The sequence below is a fragment of the Toxorhynchites rutilus genome, chromosome 3 (genome assembly GCF_029784135.1).
Source record: "Toxorhynchites rutilus septentrionalis strain SRP chromosome 3, ASM2978413v1, whole genome shotgun sequence".
In the NCBI taxonomy this organism is placed as follows: domain Eukaryota; kingdom Metazoa; phylum Arthropoda; class Insecta; order Diptera; family Culicidae; genus Toxorhynchites; species Toxorhynchites rutilus.
This window is the reverse complement of record NC_073746.1, coordinates 103,221,394-103,242,922: the sequence shown is the minus strand read 5'-3', so window position 1 is coordinate 103,242,922 and position 21,529 is coordinate 103,221,394. Positions and strand designations below refer to the sequence as shown.

At 39.4% G+C, this 21,529-nt stretch overlaps 1 protein-coding gene and 1 pseudogene across 2 annotated transcripts in view; one reads left to right on the top strand and one right to left on the bottom strand.

Moving 5' to 3' along the window:
• The first annotated feature begins 14,893 nt into the window (after positions 1-14,893).
• The window catches only part of LOC129779793 (uncharacterized), a 375,110-nt gene continuing 368,474 nt past the window's right edge, over positions 14,894-21,529 (top strand). Inside the window, exon 1 of one of the 2 annotated variants that reach the window (XM_055787497.1) lies at positions 14,894-15,950. In XM_055787497.1, coding sequence (XP_055643472.1) covers positions 15,833-15,950 — 118 coding nt within the window. In that variant the 5' untranslated portion in view covers positions 14,894-15,832. The remainder of the gene's footprint in view (positions 15,951-21,529) is intronic. The other variant, XM_055787495.1, reaches the window with a different exon arrangement.
• On the bottom strand, positions 17,988-18,116 carry LOC129780786 (U4 spliceosomal RNA; annotated as a pseudogene).

The window sequence follows — 21,529 nt, the reverse complement described above, 5'->3', positions numbered from 1 at the left end:
TCGAAAAGAGCAGCATTGCTTATGATCAAGATTAGCGCAAATTCAATCCTAGTTGAAGGCAGTTTTGCGACTGGCACGCGAACCCAAATAGCTTATAACATTCCAGCACGACGTTCAAGATCCTTGGTAGTCCCACAACCTTAACGCCTGCTCCGCCATAGCGTCAGTTCAATGCATTGATGAAATGTCAAAGGCACCAACGAAGCCTTTATGATGACGGAAAACAAACAATGTTAACTGCGACATAATTTGCACCACCAATGTGCACGGGAGGAGATACGAATGAGGTTTCAGCGTAGCGAAGATGCACTATTTTTGCGTACGAGTTATGAAGCACGCATGTACGCACACAAATATCCATATATCGATGACTTGAAGCAACTAAATATACACACACTTATCTCCGTTTTACGCTCTTCTCAACAGAAGCCCTTTCTGTTAATATTGCCGGTCTCGATTAGCGTAGCTGTCATCATTGGTGGAGAATGTTGTGCTACTGGCACGCTAAAGCAAACAGACACAATTCCAGAACATTTATTTTCTCGGTGAGCCGATGCCCAGCTTGATGATTCCCTACACAATTGTGTAGCTCAAAACATTAATGCAATGGCGTCAGTTTGATGCAATGATTGCAATGCTAGAAACATCAGCGAGTGAGTGCCTTGGTCACGTCCACAGCTCAGTCCGAAACGAAGACATGTGATGGCGCAAAAGAAGGAAGAACAAGCGATGTTCATTGCTTCTTTTCCTTTCCTTCCCTTGTTGAATTAAATAGACTTTGAACATCTTCGGTTCATTCATCTCTAGCCTTCAAAAATGTCCTTCGAAAACTCTACTCTTTCCTCATATTACTCCTCCACCCCAATTGCCCTCGGCACTCGATCTTTCGCGGTTCAGCTCGCTCAGCAACGGTGTTGTCTAGTCGGTGTCCTCGAGAAGAATGAACGTTTGCCTCAGCGAGATCTACTGTTTATAATCTAGGCAAATATTCCCCTTCGTTATTCTTCTTTTCCTTTGTTCACGGAGACTTTAAATCTTACAATTTCCCCTTCGTTGTTCGTCGATAAGTTGCTCGATATTGACAGCTCTGTTCGGGAGAGCACATAAATGGTCAGCATAAATGGTATGAGGAAATGAGATTGCTTCCAATTTTCATCAATTTCAACCATATACAGACTTTGGGATAGTAATGTATATCATATCAAACAAATCTATTTTCCGATTATTTCCGATATTTCCGATTTTATTGGTATGCAAATCGTGAAAATACGTTCGCAGCAAAAATAGTTATTAACGTTAACTTTATTTCATAAAACATGACCTGTTTTCTGATTTGGCACCCTTAATGAAAGACGTAGATCTACGTCAAAACTAAGGTGTGTTCCCGCTCGATAACGAGTTGTTTGGTTTAAGCTGTCTGTTTTGTTGTGTTCATTTTCACACAAGGAAAGTTTATATGGCGAGAAAAATTAGAAAAATGAAGAAATATTACAAATAGTGTTTTCCCATATAGTATTAGTTATTGTTAGTCCAATTAAAATTCGCATTGGATTGAATAAACACTCAAAAAGTAAAAACTATAAAAGAAAATTACCTTTGCCATTTCAAATATGTTTTCTCTGTATTAAAGTAACATGTTTTTACTGATGAGAAAAATCGATACTTGTGTTCGGTATTGGTAATTATCTTATATTACATTGGTGAGTTTTTTTTTCTTTATTTCATCCATACATAACACAGGAGGCGGTTTTCATCATATCTCGTTTCACTTCCGTATCTTTTATCTGATACGCTGTTTACCATCCTTCTTTCATCATCACTCGGTAAACACTGGTATAGTGAACAAACAATACCTAACAACCAAACAAAACGGCCCTGATTCAGAGCCACCTAATCATTATCAAAGAGTTTAACGATGTGATTCTTCAAACATATCCAAAATCAACAGATAACCTAACGGAATCCTACGTCGACTATGCGGTCGTGTCTCGGACACAACCCTCCTGTGACATTTTTTTTTACGGTTTTCTATGTTCGTAGTTTCAGAAACGCTCGAGTATATGCAATTTTGCAACACAATATTTGAGCGTTCCTGGAACGTTCCCAAAGAAAAATATCAGGGACGCAAACCAAAACAAAATAATTCTCTCAACGCTTTTACAGTGCCACTTCCGGTAAAAGCGTTAAGAGAATTATTGCCACCAACGAAATTTTTTTTTTCGCTGCATTTGGTATATTATTTCATTATTTTACATACCCAAAAACTTCTAAAAGCATCTGATAGTACTCTGATTTTGATGTGGGACTACGTCTAACCGGCGTATATGGCGGGTAAAATGAAAACCTAAACACAGAACAGGCAGGAAAAATGAAAGATTCCAAGTGCTTATAACTTGAACATTTTTTAGAATGCATCAAAATTTTTGTAATAAATTATGTTCTTCGTTACAAATAAATTTGATGAACGTCCTTTTACGTTTGATATGATGCCTAGGACTACCAAAATATGCGAACGGAAGAATTGTCAAACGATCATTGTATTTTACATTTCCCTCTGAAATTATTGCACATCTCATGTTTACGTAGTTCTTGAACCGCGAAAGTTTTTTTTTTTTTTTTTTTTTATATCTGTATTATAGTGACTTTCAACACTTTTGGCTGGTTCGTCACTTTTTACTTCCAATTTTGGAAGAATGTTGGGAGTGAGAATTGAACTCGTGATCTTCAGCGAGAGAGGTATAGATGTTACCACTACGCCAGATCGGCTCCACCGCGAAAGTTCATTCACTTCCAGTATCTGAAATGGTGATTTTCCCAGTCTACTCAGTTTAAAAGTACGTTTTAGGGAAACATATTCCGGTCTGCGCAACGACAAGCGAGTACAAAAGTACTCAATACCAAAAAATACCCCCGACTTGCATGTGTTTGCGAAGCGGATTCCCCCAGGCACATCAATTTTGAGGTCCGTGTTAGGGAACACAGCTCAGTGGGAAAAAGTCACAGGAGGGTTGTGTCCGAGAACGCATAGTTGACGTAGTATTCCGTTAGGCTATCTGTTGATTTTGGATATGTTTGAAGAACTACATCGTTAAAATCTTTGATAATGATTTGGTGGCCCTGAAAAGGGCCGTTTTGTTTGGTTGTTGACTATTGTTTGTTCACTCCACCAGTGTTTACCGAGTGATGATGACAGAAGGATGGTAAACAGTTGTTGGATGGTGCGTATCAGATAAAAAATACTGAAGTAGAACGAGATATGATGAAAACGTGACCGGAATAAATCGCCACAGTAAACAACTGCAACAGAAACAACCACTTAGAAAAAGTGTAGTAGGCTAGAAATATTTGGCGCGGGAAAAACATCATGTGTATAAATGCCTCACATTTCTATTATAAATTTATTCTTTTGTTCTCGTTTTCCGAAATTTATTCTGAGGACAATGTAATGGGGACGAAGTCCCCATTTGGCGAGGATAAGGAATCGAGGCGGCCGAAGCCGCCGCGCCACAATATTTATAGCCTACTACACTTTTTATCAGTGGTGGTTTCTGTTGCAGTCGTTTTCTCCTGCGCTCTATTCCGGGAATCGATGAAAACCGCCCTCTGTGATCCTAGACGAGACGCCTCCTGTGATATGTATGGATGACATAAAGAAAAAAAAACTCACCAATGTAATATAAGATAATCAACAATACCGAACACAATTATCAATTTTTCCCATCAGTAAAAACATGTTATTTTAATATAGATGAAACATGTTCGAAATGGAAAACTTTTTCAAAACGTTTTTACTTACTTTGTGTTTATTCAACCCAATGCGAATTTTAATTGGACTTTTTTTTTTTCAAAATTCCAGCCGAATCGGACTCGTAGTTTTGTTACGACCGTGTGTGGGAGCGGGCGTGTCCGCGGATTTTAGAAAAATTGAAAATGGGCAATATCGGTCGGTGATTCGATTCTTGTTCTCGGAAGGGAAATCGCGCAGCGAAATCAAAGATCGCTTGGATTCTGTATACGGTGACTCTTTTCCTTCGATGGCGATCGTCAAAAATTGTTTTAACGAGTTTCAACGTGGTCGCTTTTTGATGAGCCACGCCCAAGTTCCCCCGAAAACGTCTACCACCGAGGATAACGTGACAAAAATCCACGATCTCGTATTAGCAGACCGCCGATTGAAGGTGCGTGAGATAGCGAAAACAGTAGGCATCTCAAAAGACCGCGTGGGTCATATCCAGCATGAAATTTTGAGTATGAGAAAGCTGTCGGCGCGATGGGTGCCGCGTTTGCTTTCTACGGACAACAAGAGCATCCGTGAGACCACTTCAGAGCAGTGTTTGACGCTGTTTAAGCGCAATCCGAAGGAGTTTCTGCGTCGTTTTGTGACCGTCGACGAAACATGAATCTACTGGTACACACCAGAGACCAAGGAGCAGTCAAAACAGTAGACTTCACCCGGAGAACGTGCTCCGAAGAAGGCGAAGACTGTACTATCGACCGGAAAGGTGATGCCACCGTTTTCCGGGATTCACAAGGTGTGATCTACATCGACTAATTGGAGAAGGGCAAAACGGTCACAGGGCTCTACTATACCGAATTATTGGGCCGATTTGACGCCGGTTTGCAGAAAACGGCCCCACCTGGCGAAAAAAACAGGTGCTCTTCCACCACGACAACGCACCGGCCCGCACCTCCGCCGTCGCCACGGCCAAATTGGTCGAATTGCACTACAAGCTACCCCATCTACCGTATTCTCCATATTTGGCCCCGTGCGACTTTTTTTGCTTCCAAACATGGAAAAGTCACTCGTCGAGCAGAAATTTGAGTCGAATGAGGAGTTCATCGCCGCCACGGAGGCCTACTTTGCAGACATCGAGAAACCGTATTTTTCAGATGGATTAAAGAAGTTGGAGCATCGCTGGGTCAAGTGTATCGAGCTAAAAGGAGACTATATTGAGAAATAAATCGCCACTTTTGCAAAAAAATGGTTTTTTTTTTGTTGGCTGAGTACTTATCGGACTGCCCCCGTAAGATTTCCGGTAATTTTATTTTTAAAATGAGTTGAGTTAAAATTTGTGCATCGTGTGATAAAACACCACACGACGAGTGTAAAATAGTAGAATCTTGTACAAAACCCGGTAAAAATATGTTATCAACATGAGATTTGATTGTTTGAATCTGATCGTATGAAACCTCATTCATCAGATATGTTGATGTTGAAAACATTTCAAATGGTATTTTTAGTTTTCTATCACGTTCGAGACATAATATGATGAATTAGAAAGATCTACCCAGAATTTGGATACACTTGGGTCATGATGGGTCAAACGAAATTTCCTAGCATTACTGAGCTAGAAATTAGGGGGGTCTTCGTAGCTACTTGGTTACGCGTTCGCTTACCAAGCGATCGATCGTGAGTTCAAACTCAGGGCCCTCAACCATCTTTGTGTTGTTATAGAATAACTACGTCCACGCAACCATCATCAGCGATGGATATCGATCCACGGTGGAACAAAGATCGATTCATCCATACAACTGCTCTGCTCTGCAAGAAACATCGGCCTGCTGTTCTATAAATAACCCAACAATGATCAATATCAACTGTCTCCGCTGTCCGGTCTAACTGGATAATGGAAGAACAGAAAGAATACCCTTACGCCTAAATGTCTACTACTGTGTAATTAACCATAATGTAATGGAACGGAAAACTTAACGTCTAAATGGCTACTACTATCTACTGTGTAATTTACAATTTATAGAAACGTAAACATATGTACATGTACACAATTAAACCCGGCTCTGTTACAGCTAAAATGCTAATGAGCCTAATAAATAAATAAATGGGATAAAAAAAAAGAGCTAGAAGTAATTTTTACTTAAGTAATAAACAGATTTTTCACTAGAATATTTTATATTATAACTAGTTTTCCATATCTATACAATAGAATCTAACAAACCGTAGCCACAATTCTACGGTTACATACCACAAAAACTCATTATCAGTTTGATACACCGGAACAGAGGGGATATTTTAATTAACTTATATTTTGTTATCGCTTCATTGAAATCAGCAACAGTAAGTTCTGGTGCAACTCCAAATCGATTCCACCAGTTTTCCGGGTTACACTGCAAAAGCCGCTTTCATATAGATGCTCATAACTAGAAAAGAGCATAACAGGGAGTGGGGTAAGGACAGAACGAACCGGTGTTACGAAAATAAGATGATAGACGGCTGGTAATCAGCTTTACACTCATAACGGGCTTTTGGACAAATATTTGGGGGGTTGCACACATCGTTGTCACGAACAAGGAGCGCTTTCAGTTTTATGTACCAGAACGTGTATCAAGTTTTCACGGCCTGTTGTGGGGAAATTGAATACACTCTGCGGTGCTCATTATTTTTGATGTTTACTTTAATTGAATCATTAAATTCTCGGACTGTGAATCCAGCGTTTGATTGGTCGTTAATATATGCACGATAATGGATCTCATCCTCGTCATACTCGAATCTTCCTGTTCAAAAATATGCACGCATAAAATATCTCGAATTGGTGTTCTCATATGTTTTGTTTTGGTTAACTAACATTTCATTTAGTTAACCACATCATAGTTTTCAAAAAAAAAAAAAAAGAATAAATCAATGGCACATCAGTTTTCTTAAACTTCTTCGTGCCATATACGCGGTTTTACTGGAGCCGTTTCCTTTGGTCACATCGTATCAAAACGAATTAATCTAAAAATCTATTCAAAACTATTTCTGCTCTTGTTTTCTGTCAAATATTACAAATATTAGGCTTTTAACTTGTCTTCTGCTCATAAATGTTTGATTTAGACATTTCTAATGCGCTCGGTAAGTTTTTTTCAGTTTTTACAGGTCTCGATTATAAATTATTAGTGTTTATATTAACACCATCACGTTTGAGGCATCCCTAAATTGTGCCAAGTTTTCATCGTCTTTGCTCCTTTCCATGCTCTCCGCATAGATAGCACTGGTTATATGAATCCCGTCAGATGGTGATGATGCTGTTGGTATGGCAAAACTTGATGTCATATTTGTGACCGAATGTTTACTTTAGTTTTCTTATTTTCCCGTCGCGAGAGCGTGAGCGTGATTTTAAAGAGGGACGCTTTTCATTGCACAAGAGTGCGACGCTAGGGGATGAACTGTTTCTACGTCTCTCTTTAGAGCCATTTTCCACTGCGACATGTGATTTGCTCTCTCAAAACCGATAGGAAAAGTTTGTTTGCTTTCGGCGTTTTCGTCTTTCCTTGCAATTCTGTGTGAGCAAATAGCGCAAATCGGGCTGGCGTCAGAGCGGAGAGAGAGAAAGAGCGAGCGAAGAGATTATGTCAATGTTTTCATTCCGTTTTACTTTACGGCTCACGAGGGGTGTGTGCATGTGTGCAGAATGTTTATGTTTTCTTTGCTACATATTATGCAATACCGGCGCTCGTTGCTTCTCTGTACACGCTGATATTGCGGATAGACGCGTGGGAGAAGTCTACTGTAACCGAACGCGAAGAGTGTACGCTTTGAAGAGAGCGAAACGCGGGAGAAAAGAAAATATAAATATTTATCGCAGAAATCGGAAGTGGGAATAGCAGACTCGGAACAAAACGTTCTTATATATCTAGGGTTACCATCTGTTCAACGTCTTCGAGCTTTTGAGAATTTATCGCCCTGTGGAGAATACTTTTCATGCTTTCGTGTCTGAATGTTTTCTAACAGAAATATTTTAATTTTTTTATAATCTGTTATGAAATAATTTTTTTGGTACTATTTTGCATAAACACGTCGAACATTACATCGGTCCCTAGACACCGATACTGAGCTTTTTGTTAGGAGAGCATCGATCACTGGGACTTACAGTTACAGAGTAAGAAAATAAAAATTATTTGGCTTTGTTTTCGGATGCGTTACGAAATGTTCCAATCGAATGTCTGACTATTTTCATTCTATACAATAAATATCTTTTAAAGCTGGGACCGACACTGATATTGTGCAAGCGCTCTTAACACTATATGAGGCCGGGGAAACTACATCTTCAGAGAACTTCAGAAAACATAATCCTTACATGAGGAATACCACATATTTACCTTTGAAAAAATTTACACTAAAATTTCTAATCCTAAAAATGCAGATTTTTTAAACACGTATTTTTGATTCGAATGAAAGTGTGTATTCTGTTTGGGTTGTAGGAAATATGAGTTTTCCACAGCAATTGTGAATTTTTTGACTCTATATAGATAGAGATAAATAGATCAGTATAAACGGCATAATTCGCATTTTTTCTCTATATAGAATTAAACGGCATGATTCGCAATTTTTAAAAATGTATCTATAAGGATATTGTATCTCGTTAACTTAAGTTTCTCAACCACTGACACGGTTAAGAAACGTTCTTCAAATGAACATTTCGTACTGTTTTCGGAACAAAAACCCCGGAAAGAATGAATATGTTTTTCACGTTTAAATTTCAATACTCTATAACTCTTTCTAAGACACTATAAGACACTAAATAGATATATATTATCTAAGATTTCTCTTACTAAAATCGATACGTCCTTTTGAAAAGTTACGCTTGAATCAAAAAATTCCCAATTACTGTGAAAAACCCATATCTCCTCCAAACCACACGGAATACCAACTTTCATTCGAATCAAAAATACTCATGTTTTGTCGTTTGCCGATTTCATTTGGAATTGCACCATTGAAACAGTTGCAAAATTGGTGGTGTTGTTCGATAGTAGTAACACGAAGATTCCGTAAATCGCTTTATTTAGAAGAGTTTACAAAATTCTTACAAGAAAACAAAATTAGACTTAAGCTTAGATTAATCTCAGCAGTGCATACTATTAATGACTCTTCCAGCTATCGTACAACGAAATTTAGTGTAGTACTTAGTTTTTTGTAGGTCCTTAAATAATAGCAAACTGTATGAATAATTTTAACATTTAGTACCTATAATAAGTTTTTTCTTTATACTTTTGCCGCGAGTATTCCGTAGAAATAGCAATTTCCTTTTTTTTCTTTCACACGAACACAAGTTTCAACTAAAATTTAATTATAATTAGGGGTTGTATTAAATATTTTCACTACATTTTACTACCTCTAGTTTAGTATAATTATTTTAAGGGAAATTCTAGAATTAGGCACAAATTAGGATTATTTCAAAAGAATTGTAAATATAACTCTGCAAGTGGTTTTCTAGGAACAAAACGGGCTCAGGTGAATTGTGCAACTTCTTCGTTTTTCCTATGATTTTTTGTCAACAACCAACAATCCTCTGCCAGATCACCGGATGTGGCCAGCGTATGCTGGTTGTGTAAAGGGCGTATTGCCTATTAGTCGATGTAGCGATACCAACAGGTGGCAATATAGTTGCCATGGCCCGTTAATCCTAAAAACACTGCCTTGTAAATTCACTTTATTGCGCCTTTGATTATGCAAAAAGCGAAACAATATTTCTAGTGCAGCGATATCGATTATTTCAGCGATTTACAATATATCTAGCGCACAGAAAAAACTGTTTTTTTATACAAAGTTTCAAAGAAAAAATTGAAAATTTGAATTTTTAATCAAATGCACCATTTATTCTATTTTATTAAAAAAACTGCATGATCTTGAACGGAATAGTACGTTTACAGTGAAAAACTTAACAACTTGTTGCATTTTCATCGAATTTAAACAGAATGTTCTGCCGGTGCTCTAAAGTCGTGGTTTTGTTACATAAAGATGACTCCCAAATTAACATCGTACATTTTTAGTAGCCCAAAAAATTGGCCAGATACATTTCGATATTTTTAGTTGAGTAAGATAGTGAAATAGTATTCCAAGTGCAGCGAAAAAAATATTTTTAGTTGGTGGTAATATAGTTGCCACGACCTTATAAAGGGTATGGGGATGAATGGAAAGCGCAGCAGGAACAGTGTAGGGCCCAAAATGTTGAAAACTGCCACCACTGTCAGATTAATAAAAAAGTTTAAAGAATCGTGTGGAAGTGACTTACAACTACAGAAACGTTTGCTCCATTAGGATTGTCATCACAATTCTTAAATCGCGGTAAATTGATGAGCTCATCTGTTGGAATGGATATTGTGAGTCTTGGGAAACTATTTTTTGCAGTTCTTGAATTTATTTTTCGGTTTTGTATCAAACCGATTTTTGCTCCAACTATTTCGGCAATTCATTCTGTTCATTATATCATGATTCATTTGCGTTAGATTCTTTCCTTAGTTTCTCCTGATGTTAAGTGAGATTCTTCTGACACTGTTCGATTTCACAGCTTCCTTTAGTTTATTCTCCGGAGAATGAAGAATCGCTGAATGTTCGTTCTTTTTGTGTAGGCACTTCTTGTAACGATTACATTCCTATCTGCGATCCGATCTATTTCACCTCGTCGTTATTCAGTTAAGGGATAAAGACAACATGATAAAAAGATTTTTACATTTCTTCCTTCTTTCCAATCAATGTAGTTTTGAACTTGAGCATATTAAGGAAATTGCTTAAAGCTTGTGTTTTTTGGAACTCGCGTGTTTCAGTTTGTATTTCGGTTTTCCCATTAGGATAGGGCGATCTTTAGAATCATTGATTTTCTAAACGGCGCAGGGATCAATTCACTGATTAAATCAGTACCAAATAATCGATCTTCGAAAAATCGAATGTCTTTTTTCCAATTTATTTGCTTGTTTTATATAAGTATTGTCTTTCCCTCAAATGGAATAAACATTTCACATTGCTATTCAAACATCAAAAGCATTTTATTTTGATTCTCAAAATGAAAATCACAAAAAAACTCAAAGCTTAGAAAACATTGTATTTTCCAGGGCATTTATTTTGAACCGTCGTGGAATTATTTAATTAAAAATAAGAATTTTATTATTAGAAATTCAACAACTAATATTCATCCAGAACTCCGCTGACAATAATCCCATAAAATATAACCGTGCCATACGTCTGGCATTTAATCGAAATCCTGGTAGTAATTCCAGTTCTAGAAAAGAACACTTCAGCTGGACCTGGTGTTACCATCCGATTTCGTCACAAATTTCACTGTTAGCCTATTGATGTGATGGTGAAAATATAACTTGTGATCATTTGTTTGGTAATGATCATAAGGTAGAACACCGATTAACCGCGGAATAGTCTGGCAACGTCACCTCGGATAACGAAAATCGCGAACAAAGCAATAGGGGACTAAAATGAATTGTGAACACAAAAAAAAGACATTTCAGCATGTGAGAACCATGATAGATAATGTGAGAGCCATGATCTAAACAAAAGATCAAGTACCTACCAATGACGGAAAAAGTTCGGAAAATTCTATAGAATTGCTATAGAACTCGCTTCAGCGGATAATCGAGGTTCTACTGTATTTACAAAACTGCTTGTGAGTTATCTGCAAAATTTTGAAAACTTTGAGAGGGATCCGATGTTTATGAAATTTGTCAGGTGGGTTTTGGTATCCACTGAGAAATAAATTTACGAACATTTCTCTACGATCAAAAAGATCGAAACAATCGAAAAGAAAAGATTGATTTTCGCGGTTTTTTGGAGAACAAAGAATCGATCCGAAAAATCGGAAATCGGAGAGGAAAAAATCGATCTTTTAGATATCGATCCAAGATCACTCAATCCTACCTTCCATATAAATTCAATGTGGTCCAATAAATTCGACTTATTAAACGGAAGTTAGCACTTTTTCTCTTTAATTCTGAAATCATGCAATCGATCATTATTCTGTTTGATCTGTTCTCTGAGATCCTCCATCATATTCTGCTGTTTGGTTCCGAAATATTAGGCTGTCATAAAAGTCCTGCGGTATTTCCGCGAGGTGTCGTTGTAAGCGCGTAGTTCTAGTTGTATTCATTGTGTTGAGTCATACTATAGCTTGTTGGAAAGGCATTTTTGCGCGCTATAATATAGTCCTTGACAGTGTTTTGTTTGGTTAAGTCGTTCGTGAGTTATAGTATCGCAAATATGGAGCAAAATAAAGAAAAAATCCGACATATTTTACAGTACTACTATGACAAAGGCAAAAATGCATCTCAAGCCGCCAATAAAATTTGTGCAGTTTATGGACCCGATACAGTTTCCATTTCCACCGCACAACGATGGTTTCAACGTTTTCGTTCTGGTGTAGAGGTCGTCGAAGATGCGCCACGCTCCGGAAGGCCTGTCGTCGAAAATTTCGACAAAATCGCTGAATTAGCCGAGAAAGACTGGCATAGTAGCAGCCGTAGCATCGGCCAAGAGCTGGGAATAAGTCATCAAACCGTTATTAACCATTTGAAGAAGCTTGGATTCACAAAGAAGCTCGATGTATGGGTGCCACACACGTTAACGCAAAAAAACATCTTTGACCGTATCGACGCATGTGAATCGCTGCTGAATCGCAACAAAATCGACCCGTTTCTGACGCGGATGGTGACTGGCGATAAAAGTGGGTCACTTACGACAACGTGAAGCGCAAACGGTCGAGGTCGAAGCCCGCTGAAGCGGCTCAGACGGTGGCCAAGCCCTCATTAACGGCCAGGAAGGTTCTGCTGTGTGTTTGGTGGGATTGTCAAGGAATAATCTATTATGAGCTGCTTCCCTATGGCCAAACGTTCAATTCGGACCTGTACTGCCAACAACTGGACCGCTTGAAGGTAGCACTCATAAAGAAGAGGCCATCTTTGATAAACAGAGGCCGCATTGTCTTCCATCAGGACAACGCAAGGCCACACACTTCTTTGGTGACGCGCCGGAAGCTTCGGGAGCTCGGATGGGAGGTTCTTTTGCATCCGCCGTATAGTCCGGACCTTGCACCAAGTGACTACCACCTGTTTTTGTCCATGGCGAACGAGCTAGGTAGTCAGAAGTTAGCCACAAAAGATGCCTGTGAAAATTGGCTATCCGAGTTTTTTGCCAATAAGGAAGCGAGCTTCTATAACAGGGGTATTATGAAGTTGGCATCTCGTTGGGAACAAGTCATCGAACAAAACGGCGCATATTTGACTTAAAACAGATGATTGTAACTAATTTTATGAACAAATGAAAATAAAAAAAAAATACCGCAGGACTTTTTTGACAGCCTAATATATCAAATTCCTGATATGATGTGATATGGTCTTAATTACGATCTAATATTATTTACTGTTGAACGATTTTCCACATCATGTAATACAATATTTCGCTGTACTTCTTTCATTCAATTTATATGTTCACGCGACTCACAAACTGATATGAATATATGATATCGTATAGATCGATTTAAGACAGTGTATATCATAAAACCGATGTTTTTTACTCCGAGTTGAGACTTAATCAGTAGTGATAAATTAAATCGAGGTTTTCGTATTTTATACGATTTTAGATGTAAACAATGTATCCTTTGATCGACATTATATCGATATTACTTTATATGCGACTTAGAATATGCCAAGTTATGACTCGCATAATGTTTGGTGGGTTGGCATTCACAGCAACAGCTCGTAGGAGTGATAGCGACAAATGGGCTGAATTGAAAAGCCAGAAGAACTTTGTATACTTCGCAGTACTTTTAACAATATGCAGTACTTTTAACAAAAACAGATTAGATTAGCCAGCGTGATAACGCAAAAAACGTCAAATGTTCGCAGTTTTACAACTGCAAAAAATCCGTAGATCTGACAACATTCATTTACTGTGCTAATTATAAGGTCATCACTGTAGCATCCTGAATTAAAAAAAAAATGGCTGGGCTATATCTATGATATAACCGTAAGGTTGACGTGGGACTATCGTTGGCTTAGAAATCAATTGTTTGTATTATTTAATTATTGATTGAATGAAACAATTTTCGAATTCAATTGAATTCAACATATTTGCTGTGTAGGTCAAGAATTTGAACAAACGCCATGTAATGTAAGACACCTTGGTTTTGATGACTGTATTAGGGAGGCGATCTGGCACAGTGGTAACATCCATGCCTCTCACGCTAAAGGTCACGAGTTCAATTCTCACTCCTGACATTCTTCCAAAAATGGAAGTAAAAGTGACGAACCAGCCAAATGAGTTGAAAGTCATTATAATACAGATAAAAAAAACTGTATTAGGGAACACATTTCGGTGTGAGCAAAAGTTTCCATAAACTTGCATGTATTTGCAATGTCAATTTCCCCAATTTCCTTAGTTATGATGACCGTGTTGGGGAGCCCGTAAATCGGGCCAATCGAAACGTGGCTGTTAGGGCGTTTGGATACCGCTTGACATTTTACTGTTATTTAATTGCTTGTCTTGAGACAAGAATCAATTGATTTCCGATCTATTAAGAAATGTTAGTGTTCTGAGCATTCGAAATCTTTCATTTTTTCTTGCATATTCTGTGTTTAGGTTTTCATGTTACTTCCCCATATATTTCGGTTAGACGTAGGCTAAGAGTCGGAAACGTTCCACAATGGATTGTAAGAGTTGTGTTATCAAAAATCAATTTTTGTTTTTGCCAAATACAGAATTTTCAAAATTCACTTCATTGGGATAGTTGCAGACAACATCGTTAGTATGATAAGTGGTTTTCCATGAATTTGAATTGAATACAACATACATTATGATGGAGATCCAGTAAAACAATATATTTTATCATATCCGCTCCGAAAACATCCCTGCCCACCCTATCCACAATGCTTCCGTTTTGTAGATATGCTTCCAGAGTGGTTTCACAGACTCCCGTCCGTCGTCTCAGTCACGCCGGATGATTCCTTTTGTGCTGCCGTTCTATGCACGCGTTATTTAATGCTTTGCTCTCCCCTTCCTCCGGTCGGCCGCCAGGAGCAGACACGGACGGAGCATCGGAGAGCGAACATACTCCGATCGCGTTTGCGTGAATTTAGTCGGTGGGACCTTTATGCTGCTGCTACACTTGCTGCCGTCCACCACAGTGCTCTGTGCGCCAGAAGTGCCAGTCGTACGCGAGCAGTGAAATACATCGGACCGCCGACCGAAAGGGAAAGGACTTTTGTTGCGCGCCCTGTATGCGAAATCGTATGTTTGTGTGTGCGGAGCGGAACACGGATCCTTGGAGGATAACGACATAGTCCTGCGAGGGTGGATGTGGGCACGTGCAGAAATAAATTCGGAATATCCGCATATCAGTGAAAATGTAGTTAATGCTATGACGAGAGGATAGCGCGGGTTTATGTGTGTCCTTAAGCAGGAGGAAATTCTAGCAGATGTGATAAGTGGAGAGCGAAAGCGAAATAATATTCGATGTGGTGAAGATTTTTTTTTCTGCCTCACTGACAGAGAGCGGAAAAGCTGCTACAAGGAAATTGTATTTTTGTGTGAAGATTCAAATTCCCGGGATAACAAGAAGTAAGCCGGGGGGTTCTGGAGTGTGGGGTTCGTGCTACGGTGTATTAAATTTCGCCCGAATTGTTGCTTATTTCTCGTCAACGTCGGGGGAGAACTCGTGATAAAAAACCCATAGTTGAAAGTGATTTGTTTGTGATAAGTAAACACGACTCTGCTCCGTTGGGACAGTGCACCGAAACATGATTGAATTTGCACCAACGCCACTCTCATCAGCTGCTGCTGGATGGCAGCGACGAAAATATTTTGCGGATATTCGATACCAACCGATGGTTCGCGAGCAGCGTGAATTTGTGTAAATGAAGCATCAGATTCATTCGGATCATCCGATAGTTTAGAGCAAGAAGATCAAAAGCGAAGTTTAATTATTCAATAGTCAAGCTCGGCGCTTAGCGTTTCACCGTCCCTGTTCAATAATCCCTTGTGAGCTGCAGCTTGGTTGGCGGCTGAGTTATTTATTTATTTAAGTTATTTATTTACGATCTTATTTATTAATTTATAACCATGGCCTCGAAGGTACTCTTCCGTAAGCTTACGGCGTACTTACTGACGATTATGATGGGGTTCAATGGTTCAACAGTTGCCGTAGATGCCATGTCAGATACGTTAGTGGCGCCCATAGGTACGTATATTTTTCTCGTAGTAAAGAGAGCCTTTTTGTTATGTTTCGGTGATGATGCTGGTGCGATTCTTTTGTTTGACCAAATGACAGTGACTGTGTCTCTTCGTTGTGTTTTAGCATACATGAGGTTTCACGCATGTTTATTTCTGTTCTGCCGAGTAAACTGTGGGTATTGTGGTTTCATGGTTTGTTTAACTTCTGTGAGTTTGAATAAAAGTGTATAGCCAGACTTCACATACTTTGGCAAGTTTGTAATAAGGAAACGAAGACACATGATTATGATTCTGAACCATTCATGACTGTGAACACCCACTCTATTGTTATCAAATCGATTCAATGAATAGTGGCATCAATTATGTGCGTGCAATTAATCGATAAATACACATGACTTATAGGAACGTGTTTTCAAATTAAACAAAATTCTAATTATACTGAATCTTAGATCATTTTGAATCCGAACATCCACTTTTGGCGGTTGCAGCGTTTTCAGTTGATGACGAGTCGACTGATGAAAAACTTCACGAATACCCTTACTACAGTCTGCAGAGCGCAAACTAAGTGAAATTGTTTCCCTGTGAGCTGCGGTTGGTAATAATCTGGCAGACAGAGGTTGATCCCGGCATCTCAGATTTGGCGAGAAAACTGAATCCTGATCGCTGCACTGTACGACAAATCCGTCCACGAGAACGTTATAAGTACAACTTAACCGAACCAGTGTCTTCACAGTGGAATGGGTTTATTATTCCAACACTAGCTGACCCGGCAAACTTCGTCCCACCCAAAATTTGTTTTTTGTTATCAATACCTTCAAACATTCACTTTTTCTTACTAAGCGCAAGTTCATGAGACCAATCGCAGAACTGTTCATTGATTGATTTTCTAATCGACCCCGTTGAATTTATCTTTTACTAAACAAAATCATAGTACTTCTACCAAAACTCAATATCAGATTATTTTCAGACACAATACTCGCTCAGGATTTTTCAACCACTTGCAAATAACATGTTTCTCTGTTACTTTAAATAAATGTTTGATACAGAAAATATGATAGAATAAAACAGACCCCTTCCCTCTTCTCGCCTTAGAGAGGGGGAGGAGTGTCTATTCACCATAGAAATGTTTTGTGCCATCTAAAATCTTCAAATGCCAAATTTGGCTCCATTTGCTTCATTAGTTTTCGAGTTATGCAGAAATTTGTTTTTCATTGGTGTCGCTCCACAGCTAGGCTAGTTGGAACTAGTCCTCTCTGGAGCCACCAAATGTGGCTGCAGGGTATCGTGCTGATTACGCTGGAGGAAAGATCCTCTCTGGAGCCACCAAATGTGGCTGCAGTTCGAGATCGTGCTGATGACACGAAGGGAAAGCCCTTTACTGGACGCTATGTGGTAGGCCAGATCACGTAGAGCGCATAACGAGTATGCGCCTACTGGTGCGATCCGGTAGTACCGCGTCACTTGGGAGTTTGGCCGGGCGGAGCCAAGGGAAGGAAAAGGGAGAGGAAGGGTGGTTGGAATTTCGGATCTTTGGAGGAGGGGTGTTCAATACTTACCAGCGCTTGTTGCGCTGGGATCTGCCGGCGATGATGTCCAGGGTGCTCCCGATGGTGTCCAGGATGCTCGGGCGATGTCCAGGGTTGTGATACGTTTATGACAAAAAAGAGGGGTTCGGTACTTCGCCACGACGCTCCTACGTCCGTGGTATGGTTGAGAGTGTCCAGTTGAGAGTGCGTTTATTCTGTTCAAGTTTTCTCTTATATACAGACATTGCCTTCTTATCTACCCCAGAAGGGCGTAGCATAAGAGAGAGAAAATTACAATTATTTATTCTAAGCCAGACGGGCGAACGAGGGATGATTATTAACACGCTCGCAGGCGTGTTATCTTTTCCTCTCCGTTTTATTACTTATTGTCCTAGCTCGGAGATAGGCTCCGTTTATAGCACCCATAGTGCTCTCTTTTTTGGGATTTCTCCCGTCCTTCGGTATTTACGATCGGAGATAGGCTCTGATCGTAAACACATTACGTCGTTTTGCTTATTTTTGTTTTGTTCTCCTTCCCGGCGGGTTATCGCTGGCCGGAGGAGTTTTATGATATTTAGGTTTTCAGCTAGCAATAATCGCACTTCGGAAAAACCTCATTAGTTACGATAAAGCCACTGCGCAAGCTATTCTGTGTATTTAGGATAGAGCGCGATCTAAGCATCCGCTCTATCGTTCTCGCCATGAATCACGCTCTAAAGGCATGATCCGTGCGGCGACATACCGGCCCTCGTAAATCGCGTAAGGCAGATTTACCAATTGAGCTACGCCGCATCTGTTTCTAATAATTTTTTCTTCTATGCTTCTGATGCTGTATCTTTTATTACTGTATAATTCGCAATTGTTTCATCTTATATTCTCTTTTCAATATTATGTTTTTCTTACATTCAATTTCCTAACCTGAAGTTATACAATGCAATTCGTTTGCTATGAGCGGATGACTTCCGTTTATTCTTCATACATGGTGTGTTATAAATTCATTCTTTGCTTCGTTACAATTTATTAGCCACTTTGCCTTCAGATTCATTTACAATGCAAATCCTATTCATTTTAGCTTTGTGTTACACTTCATTTTACTCTCGCAGGAGTATTCAATTTTCAAATTCAATACTTCTTCTATCCATAGAAGAGTCTTCAACTTTATGTACTTTAATAGCCATACAACGGCGCCTAATTGCTTCTTTCACTGAACAAATTATATTTTTTTACTATTACATTAGACGACATATCTTCTCGTCAGTTTATGCAACCCTTTGTTGCTTATATTTCTTATTCATTGTCAGATTCCTCATTTTGACTACAATTATTTCATATTCAATTATTTTCTTCTATTTTACATTTTGTGTACTTATGGTCTAACAGAGTTTTAAATCACTTTTTCTCTTCAATTCTTCGGCATGCCGCCTTGCTTCATTGAACGTCCCTCCAATGCTTGGTTTTAAAGCGCTGTGTCTTCTAATTGTTGCCGGTTCAATAGGTTGTCCATTCGGATATGGACATCGGGTCCTGCTGTGGCTCTGGATCTGGTGCAGCATCTTCGTCTGCAGCAACGTAGATAAATGATCCCGATTATAATCATTAGTATGCTTACGAAAAGGGCGGCGTTCCTCCAAAGATACTTCGATTTCGGATGGAAGGGATCCAAACTGTTGTACACGGTTATCATAGCGTTGTTATCGTAGGGATTATCGGGCTTCGGCTCCACCACATCTTTTACGGTGTCATTGAATTCGTCCAATAGGTGATCGGCCACCTGGTATTTAGATTTGAAGTATGTTGCAATCTTCTTGTTCATGCCATTTAAACTTGCATGTATCGTTTTGTTGTTGGATTGTATACGGCAATCTGGCTGGAGAGTTACTACTGCTGCCTCATAAGGTGGTGACATTACCACGTTGTCGCAATGTATAACTATTGCCTTTGTATCGGATGCATAGTATAAAACGGTATTAGGAGTGGACAGTGTCTCCATCATAGCGTAAGGCGTGGTTAACAGTTTTGTTGCACATTTGCGGGTACTTGCGATATGCAGTATGACAGCCGCTACGCAATCCACTTCCTTACTCAGTTCTGGTTGAACCGTAATTAAATGCGTATCATTCAGTTTTGTTAGTTCGATCGATGGGTAGAAGAAGTCTTGGTTGTGGCCTACCGCGATGCGATCATGTTCTGTTACAATAATTGAGCCATTCTCAGCCCGTGGGATCGGTATTATCTTAAATACCTCGAACTCAACTTTGTTGATGACAACACTCGTCATGGTAATTATGAGGGAGCCGTTGACTACACGCGTGTTGTATTTTACGGCTGATGGGTGATCCAGGACAATGTAACCAGTTGGCAACGCTTGTGAAATGTTTTTTCTGGTTTGGGCTAGTTCGTCGACGGACAAAGGAAACGTTCGAACTTTCCTATATCTATTCAACGTTCCATCGATAACTTCTCGTGCCAATATCGTGGTTTCTAACATCGTTGTTCGTAACCTTTGAACCTTATCCGCAGAATATAATTGTTTTAATTGAGTCATGTCTTTGTACAATTTATAGTATCTCTCGTTAAGCTGTTCTCCCATTTTGGACGCCTTGGTATTCATTTTTACCATTGACTCCGATATTTGGTGAATTTTTTCGTCTTCATGAACCCTCATTGCCTGTAGCTCGTTTTCCATATCGTCGCTACCAAATATTAAGTCCGCCAAAAAACCGAAGAACCCTTTGCTTCGTTTAGTTCTCGTTGTCTGCTTGATCTCATCAATCGCATCATCGCATAAACGTTCAACAGATGTTGCAATTTGCTCTAGGAGAGAGTCTTCGATGACAAACTCCATGTCTTTCATCGCTACTGTCACATTATTCCGTATCGAGTTAATTACTTCAATGTCTTCATCGGGCACTACGTTGGTTTGTATATTCGTTTGCCATATGCCTCTATGTAATAAGCACGTTCCTTCGTGGTCGAACATTAGACCGTCTTTGTCAACGGGTTTTATGGATATAGCGTTGATCAACGTGAACGACATTACGAACAACATCATTATTTTCAATATACGTGAGATGTTGAACCAAGATTTAGAAATGCCTTTTGTTGTAGTCTTATTTCTACGTCTTTTTTTTTTTCGCGTTGATTTTTTTGATTTATCTTCGGTCGAGGTTATCAGCATTACGTTGTTAGAACTCGCGGTGGTATACTTGTTGACCGGTTCTAAGGGCAAGGGGTTGTCGTTGACTCTTATTGGTTGTCTGATGCTAAATTCATCGATTGAGAAGTGCGCAGCCATCATATCTCGTAGTTCTTTATCGTGTTGCAATAGTTCATGATCGTTTTGATAAATTGATCTGACATTACCGAAAATAAACCATCCAAGCTTACTTCGGACTGCTATTGGGTCATTGTCACTTCCCCTTCTTGTTTCCATGGCGGTAAGCAAATGGCTTTGATTCAGCCCTATGAGAATTGTTGGCCTTGCAAGCTCGTAGCTTTCGATCGGAAGGTTTTCCAAATGCGGATATTTTGTAGCCATTGCTTTGTAGTTCATTGTCTGAGTCGGAAGTTGTAAGTTTTTAATGGTTCTTACACCGTCAAGTCGGTACGACCTTCTGGACGACCCCTGAATGCGAACTTGTACTTTTCTACTGTGCAGCTCGTTTCGAGACACGTCCTGTGTCCATTTTAATTGTAGTGGTTCTTCTCTGCCGTATAGGTCCAAGGAGTTTGCCATTTCCTCATCTAGCAATGTCAGGGAAGACCCTGTGTCTAGGAAGGCATATGTATCGACTGAATGCCTTCCGTGTTGAAGTGTTACTGGAATCACCTGGTAGTATATCTCGTTTGCTGAGGACTTGTGAATATTGCAGTTGGCTTCAAGCGGAACTGTAGCGGACGTATTACGAGGTGTTGGTTCCATGTCTGGATTCGAGTGTAACATTCTGTGGTGGTGCTTGTTACATCCACTCAAGCCGCACCTCCTGGATCGTCTGCAATCTTTAACCATATGTCCGGTGCCTAGACATCCGAAACATATTTTACATTGTACTGCCAATCG